We start from the raw sequence: 7,686 nt of genomic DNA, 5'->3' as shown, positions 1-7,686 counted from the left end.
CGCGAGCACCGCAGGTCCCACGCGCTGTGTGAGGTAGGAAGGGGCGGGTTCGCGGCTGCGCAGTGAGGGGAGGCTGGGTGCACGCTGAGGCGGACAGGGAGGTGCTAAACCGAGAGCCCCGGAGCGGAGAGCGGGACCCGGATACCGAGCAGGTAACGCGATCGCCGGAGCCCCCAACCCCGCAGAGCGTATCCCCGGCGACCGGGCCCAGCTCGCGGCGACACTGCGTCGTCCGAGACCAGCAGGCCGGGGGCGGCCCCGCCAGAGGCGGCGTGCGGGGCGCAGTGCGGGGGGCGCGGCTCCCGGGAGCCCCCTTCCCCCTCCGCGTCCGGCCTGTGTCCCGAGCGCTGCGGGCGGGCGGGCGGCGCTGGCTGCTCTGTAGGCCGGCGTAGGGGCTGGCGGCGGGGCGCCCGGGAGCCCGGCTGTAGATTTCTTTGCACCGCCGCTGTGGGTGTTGTCCCTGCGCAGACTAGCGAGATTCACTAGTGTGTCAAGAGAGATTTTTAGACTAAATGTTTTGCCAAATTAAGATGCCTCGTCAGCTTTAGGCTCTTTGCCTTTCCTTCTCCTGTCTCTGGATAGTCTTGCTCGTTGATCCTCTGCTGGCTTATTCCTTTACATGTTTCCTCCTTCCTCAAGGGAGGTCGTGAGTGGCAGCATGGTCACGGATATAGCTGGGTCCTGACCCATGGATAGTTTTCAGGATCAGGACCAAAGCTTTGAACTGACAGTTGAAACCGAGTGAGAGCTACTGGATACGAGCACAGGCCTGGTGTACTCACAGAGGCTTGGCCTGCTGCATTCTGCACGGTCTGAAGCCTCTGCATTAAATATTCAGGCCCAGACACTGAGTTATGGTCATCTAGTTTTGAGGTGACAAACGTGGATCTTCATACAGGAAGAAGGAGCAAAGTTTCCTAGCAAACTAGAGGTAGTAGAAGGCATTTTCTTTTCCAGTGATGCCATCTAGGTTTAGCGAGGATTCCAGTGGGGTCTTGGGGCTTCGCTCCATGCTGATGATGATGATGATTGCCTTCAGGGGAAGGAGAGGAAAGAGTCCCATCTGGTTCTTAATATTTCTCTCTCTGATCAGCATGATCTTGCCTTACTTAGGCTTTCTTTGAGCCAGCTGTTCTTTGTCTAGGGCCTCATCAGATCTGGGCCAGTTAGTGTGATCCTCTGCATTGACATCTCCTTTGGAGACTTGTGCTCTGACCCCCCAAAAGTGCCCCTTTTAAGATGTTTTTAGAGGGTCTTCCAAGGACTCTGCACTGAGCCTGGAATGTTCCCCTGTGGGATATGGAGATGCACTACATTGTCCAAAATCCTCCTCCTTGACCTGTAATGCAAAACCTTAATTCCAGCCTCCTACTTTCCCTACACCATTTTATGTGTTGCCCAGTAAGCTGGACTCCAGACGTTTTCCCTGCATATATGCTAGTGTTATTAAAGTCTGAGTTATGATTTTGTGTCACTTTGTAAATCGGGTGAATGCAGGGAGAGTAATTTGTATCTCTGTCCTTTTGAAATCTCCTATCTGTGGTGAGGTATGGCGTTTCATAGATAATGTGATGCTTGGGTGACAAGCTCAGAGCAGACTTCTCTCTTCAACATGGTATTTCCTTACTTTCAAGGTTTTGGGTGGTTGGACAGGTTGAACCCTGGAACAACCTTAACAGTTTTTTAATGGTTTTGTTTTTCATATTATTCTCCTAACATAGATATCAATTTTTAATGGAATAGCCAAAACCCTTTTGGTTGGACATTTCCTGACCAGATAGGTAAATGGCTTGATATAGTTTAATATTAAAATTGTTAATAATTTCTAAGGCTTAATGAGTACTACTAATACTTAAGCATAAGTTCTACATGCCAAAGTTTATGAAATCATGAGCTAGTTGGGGCACAATTTCAAATTGTGGACAAACAGGGAAACATTTCTCTTCATCCTCCACCTGCAGTTGAAATCTCAATATTTGCCACAATAGTGGATTAGTGGTGGCCAGTGCAGTGAGATGAATAACAATCTCTGCTATTTTTACTCAAATCACAGCATGCCTGGACTAAGTTGTAGATTCTACCAGCATAAATTTCCAGAAGTGGAAGATGTAGTGATGGTCAATGTTCGATCCATTGCTGAAATGGGAGCTTATGTCAGCCTACTGGAATACAACAACATTGAAGGAATGATTCTTCTTAGTGAACTATCCAGGAGACGTATCCGCTCCATAAACAAACTCATCCGCATAGGCAGGAATGAGTGTGTTGTGGTCATAAGAGTCGACAAAGAGAAAGGTATGTTTGGAAAGTAGGTGGAATGACACTTAAGATTGTAATTGTAAAAAGTAATGCTGTTAAACCTGGGACCCTAGCTACTCTTTGAGTTTATAATTGGCTTTTTTAAATATACAGTGGCACAAAGTAGGGCCTGATCCTGCAAACTGCTGTCCTTGTGAGTTATCCTTACTCAGTCAAGTAGTCCTGTTAGCTTCAGAGGGCCTGTGTATAGGAGTGAGGAGAAGTCCTGTCAAGGAGGATTTGCAGGATCAGGCCTTAAGACTTCTAAAGTTCATGCTTTGTCAACAAACCATAGTGAAATGGCATTTTCTTTTGAAAGCTCAGTAGTGCTTCTGCTTGATGATATTGAGTGAGGAAAACTGTGACCATCGATACTACTGGTGCAGTGAGAATAAACATAAATAATGAACAATTTTCTCATTCATACCACACAGTCCATCCTGTGCACTAAATAAGGCAAAGGCAATGTGTACTCAATATTATATGATCATGTAATTAGACTGCATCATATAATGCATACACACGGGTAGAGGTAAGGTTGCATAGGCAACCTTAACTTTGGTATTTCCTGACTTTTGAATAATTAGCATTACAACTTGAAAGTTCTTTTAATGCATTTGGTATAGGATACAGCATACAAGCTGTCCACTGAGTATTTTCAGACAGTGCCACATCTGTATTCTGACCTAAGTAGTTAATGAAACATACAAGCGTCCTCTTTTAGAAACAGGAAAATACAATTGTTTCATTTGTATAGTCCAAGGGTGGCCAAACTTACTGACGCTCTGCACCATATACGACAATCTTCAGAAGTTCGAGAGTCGGGGCACACCTGCTGGGGCTTGGGGCTTCAGCCCCACTCCTGCTGAAGCCCCTAGCTCTGGCAGGCACACCCTGTGGGCTGAAGCTCCAGGACACTTCTTCCCCACCATCCCGCTGCAAAGCAGAGGTCCTGTGTTCTCTTCTTCCCCTCACCCCAAGTCTGGTAGGGAGAGTGGGGGGTTTCCACAAGCTGCACTTTAACTGTAAAAGAGCCGCATGTGGCTCGTAAGCCACAGTTTGGCCACCCCGGTATAGTCTTTCATATAAAATGTACCGTATATACTCGTTCATAAGCCGAGTTTTTTTTAGTAAAAAAGGGAAGCACCAGAGAAGGGGCTCAGCATATGAACGGGTAGAGAGAGGGAGAGGTGGGACACAGCCCCTCCCCCCAACAGAGGGAGCAAGGAGAGGCAGCAGAGCCAGAAGGGAAGACACTGGGCCAGAGTCTCTCCACTTCTGGCCACACTGCTCTCCCCCCAGCCTCCGAAGCAGCTGTAGCTCCGGTGCTGGCAGGCTGCAGCTGTGCCGCTCGGCCCCACCCCCCAGAGCAGGCTGTGGCCGTGCCCCCCGTCCCAGCCCCCTGGAACATGCTGCGGCTGCGCCGCTTGCTCTGGCCCGCCGGAGTAGGCTACGGCCAAGTGCCCAGCGTGCCGGAGCAGCTCCAGCCAGGCCAGAGACATCCTCCCCTGGTCCCAGATAAGGTGAGAAGGAATGGGATGGGGGGAGAATGGGGGTCCTGTGCTATGGGTGGGGTCATGTGGGGGGTGGTCACAGGGGTTCCTCTCCTGACCCCCAGCTTCTCCCCCTCAAAACATTTCCCCACCAGTTGCTGTCCCAGCCCATCAGGGTAAGCAGCTGGCGCACAAGGACACTTTATTTATTTTTAGTGTCCGCAGGCACGGAGGTAAACCTAAGTAAACAAACCATCTCGGCCCACCAGCAGGGTCGGCTTACGAATGGGTCATAAAAATGTTCCGTTTTTGCTTATCCATCGGGGGGGGGGAATCGGCTTATAAACGAACCAGCTTATGATCAAGTATATACGGTATTCCTAAAATACTTATCAGAATTGAATCACAGATAACAGCAGAGAGAGAAATTGAGAGGGTTAATAAGGGAGAAGAAACATTTTCAGATGAGATTTGAAACGAGTTGGAGAGATGCAGAAAGTCTGTTCCAGATGAGAGAAGCTGCACTGAAGGATACTTTTTACCTTTACAGATTTCATCCTCCTTTTAACAAACTCTCTTGGGATCATCTGTGTCCCTTATTGAACCCTGAGAGGAACTCCTAAAATGGACTAGTTGGGATGCCATTTGGAACCCATCGGTGCTGCTACTTAATCAGACAGGATTAAGCAATGGACATACCTACCTGTAGTATCTGAGCATGCTGTGCTCTCATTTCTTACATAGATATGATCAAGGAACTGCAACAGAAATTGACCCCAGATCTTGGCTATCATACTGTAGAGCCTTACACATCTAAACTACCAAGAATGCCAACTTCAAATGGTTTCTTGTGAAATGCCACCAAAAATATCCCTTTTATTTAATTTTCTGTGTGTCGGCATTGTTGTCACTAAGAATGTGCACAGCTCTTGGAAGAGTAGTGGCTAGTTAATCGCTGAAGTAGAGCATAAGGAGAAACTTGTACTAAATTTTGGGGCAAATGCTCTTAAATGGAAGCAGTATTTAAAGAATGTTGGTGACGTGAAAGGTAGCTGTTTTAAGTTAATTTACAATCAAAAAACAAATTTTAATATGCTAAAACAGGTTCACTCTTCATGTTGTTCATCTCTGATTAAATGATTCTGGAAATTCTGCTTTGCTTGTAACTGATCTCAGTGGCTGATGTGTAAGGCATGGAGAGAAGGCAAAGGGCGAGCCCTGATCCAAAAGCAAAGTATATTGCTAGCTTTTTCCTTGAAATAGTAAAAACTTTCAGATGTGGTGGTGAGGATTGGCATTTGTCACTAACGTAAGTGAAGTGTTTGTACTGTGAACACTGAAGTACACTGAAATTGAATCTTTCAAAATGTTTTGCCTCCTGTTAGGTTACATTGACTTGTCAAAGCGAAGAGTTTCCCCAGAGGAGGCAATCAAATGTGAAGACAAATTCACCAAATCAAAAACTGTAAGTTGTTGTCTGCACTTTGTTACTTTGCTGCCTTCCAACCACGTACATTGTCAACTAGCTCCATGCCAAGAAAACCACAGAGAGCTGAACTGTTGTGAAAATGAAATGCCGTTCTAGTTCCTTTAACACACTTTGAAATATATGGCTGGGGTTTAGACTGGGAGCTGGGACTCCTGGGTTCTCTTTCCACCTCCGTCACTGACTGACACATGTTGTTTAATATAACACTCCTCAAATGGGTATAAATAATATCACCCTCACACACGTGCAGTATAGGGTAATGTTGATAAAGCACTTTAAGATACTTAATAATTGCATAGGGTTTAGTATATAATTGCCCTATGCAATGCCGGGTAGGGAAAATCATACGGTGTCAGCACCCTAAAGCTTTCTGTGACAGTGTACCCCATAAGGCTTTATGGGGAGGGGGTGCTTATAAATGTATGTATGACATAACTGGAATATGTTTTGTGCTGCCTGTGCCATGTAACATATCTCCGTAAGGGTTATGATCTACTATATCTATTCATCCTATTTGTACATATATATCATTTTCTACTCGAGGTTAAGAATATGGGCTGTATGCTTGCCTGATTTCTAAGTAAGCTTTGTGAGGCATTTGGTCAGCTTCTTTAGGAAGGAATTTGCCAAGTTAAGTACCTGATCAGGAGACACTTAGGGAACAATGCATCTTGGAATGCTCCAATCCACATGAGAAGTCTTCCTGGAGACGTGCAAGATGCCATGTGGACAGTGGCGTCGGCCTGCAAAGACTGAGTCTTGCAGGGGTATGTGACTTGCCCAGGTGACTCCAAAACTCCATCTTGGAGCTGGGCTTTGCATAGGAGGGAGGAGAGGGGTCTCCACCCACAAGAGAGAGGCTACTTAAACCTGTGGGAGACCCCTCCATTTGGTCTTCAGCTGGCTAAAGAAGGAGCCTCTCCACCCCCCCCCCCCCAGGATACTTGAAGGAGACTGAAACAAAGGACAGTAACTGCAGGGGGTGTGAGTGATAGCTGGACCCAGGCTAAAAGGAGATTAGCCTGTAAAAGGGAGCACTCTGGAACTGGTGAGGAAATTATCTGTATTCAGTTTGATTAGGCATAGATCTGCGCATTTTATTTTATTTTGCTTGGTGACTTACTTTGTTCTGTCTGTTACTACTTTGAACCACTTAAATCCTACTGTCTGTATTTAATAAAATCACTTTTTATTTAGTAATTTACTCAGAGTATGTATTAATACCTGGGGGAGCAAACAACTGTGCATATCTCTCTATCAGTGTTATAGAGGGCGAACAATTTATGAGTTTGCCCTGCATAAACTTTAAACTTTATGCAGGGTAAAACGGATTTATCTGGGTTTAGACCCCATTGGGAGTTGGGCATCTGAGTGCTAAAGACAAGCACGCTACTGCGAGCTGTTTTCAGGTAAACTTGCAGCTTTGGGACAAGTGATTCAGACCCTGGGTCTGTGTCTGGAGCCAGACGGGAGTGTCTGGCTCAGCAAGACAGGGTGCTGGAGTCCTGAGCTGGCAGGGAAAACAGAAGCAGGGGTAGTCTTTGCACATCGGGTGGCAGCTCCCAAGGGGGTTTCTGTGATCCAACCCGTCACAGTGGCGTAGTCAGCAGGATCTGTGCACAGCTGATTGCTTTGAGATACTGGTAGTGATTTTAAGTGAGTTTTAAGTGTGGTGGCTGGAGAACAGACAAAGTGGTTACTGGTTTGTTATTTTCTGTTTGCTTATTTCGGGAAAGGGAAGTAGGGACAGAAAAGGAAGCAAAATAAGTAAGAATGAAGATCAAAAGAAGCTAAAACTACACAAGTTGCAAATTGCCCAGAAAGACTGAACAATGGGCATTGGGAATGTCTCTGTTAACTAAGAATCCCCTGAGCTGAGTGCATCTCAGTTTCAGTGAACTGCAGATGGGTGTGGCCCAACCTCTGTCTGTGCTGAAGCTGACTGGAGTGTCTAATTTAGCAAGACAGGAGTGGAGGGGTGCCTGTTCTGGCAGGAGGGTGTTCTCTGTGGTATCCCAGCTCATCGAGTGATGGTCTCAAGGGAAGACAAATGGAAATTGATGTACAATTTGCCTGGGAAAAGGCTGACCTGGAAAAAGGAAAGGCTGCCCACCAGCCTGGACTTAAGAGACAAAGCAATTAAGACCCAGAAGCATGACCTGGCTGTAATGGAGTGGAAGAGGTGCACAGAGACATGTATCCTGGAGCTGGAAGTTGGGGTCCTGGTGACTGCTGCGGTGGGAACAAACCCCAAGGACTCTAGCTGGAAGCAAACCCAACCTGAGTGAAAGGGGGGGGATTTTGCTGGCCAGCGAAAGGTCCCTCATAGCTGGAAGCTGTGAGCCTACAGCTGGGTCAGGGTCTCTTTCCCTTTTGGGGGACACAGGAGTGTCTGCCCCATAGGGG

At 46.8% G+C, this 7,686-nt stretch overlaps 1 protein-coding gene across 1 annotated transcript in view; it reads left to right on the top strand.

Annotated features, from left to right (window-relative positions):
- Positions 1 to 28: 28 nt before the first annotated feature.
- Positions 29 to 7,686, top strand: part of EIF2S1 (eukaryotic translation initiation factor 2 subunit alpha) — a 17,415-nt gene continuing 9,757 nt past the window's right edge. The window contains exons 1-3 of the mRNA XM_034769374.1: positions 29 to 152; positions 2,054 to 2,295; positions 5,177 to 5,256. Coding sequence (XP_034625265.1) covers positions 2,055 to 2,295; positions 5,177 to 5,256 — 321 coding nt within the window. The 5' untranslated portion in view covers positions 29 to 152; position 2,054. The remainder of the gene's footprint in view (positions 153 to 2,053; positions 2,296 to 5,176; positions 5,257 to 7,686) is intronic.

This window comes from Trachemys scripta, chromosome 4 (assembly GCF_013100865.1).
Source record: "Trachemys scripta elegans isolate TJP31775 chromosome 4, CAS_Tse_1.0, whole genome shotgun sequence".
Taxonomy (NCBI): domain Eukaryota; kingdom Metazoa; phylum Chordata; order Testudines; family Emydidae; genus Trachemys; species Trachemys scripta.
The sequence above is the reverse complement of the archived record's forward strand: the minus strand, read 5'-3'. Positions and strand labels throughout refer to the sequence as shown.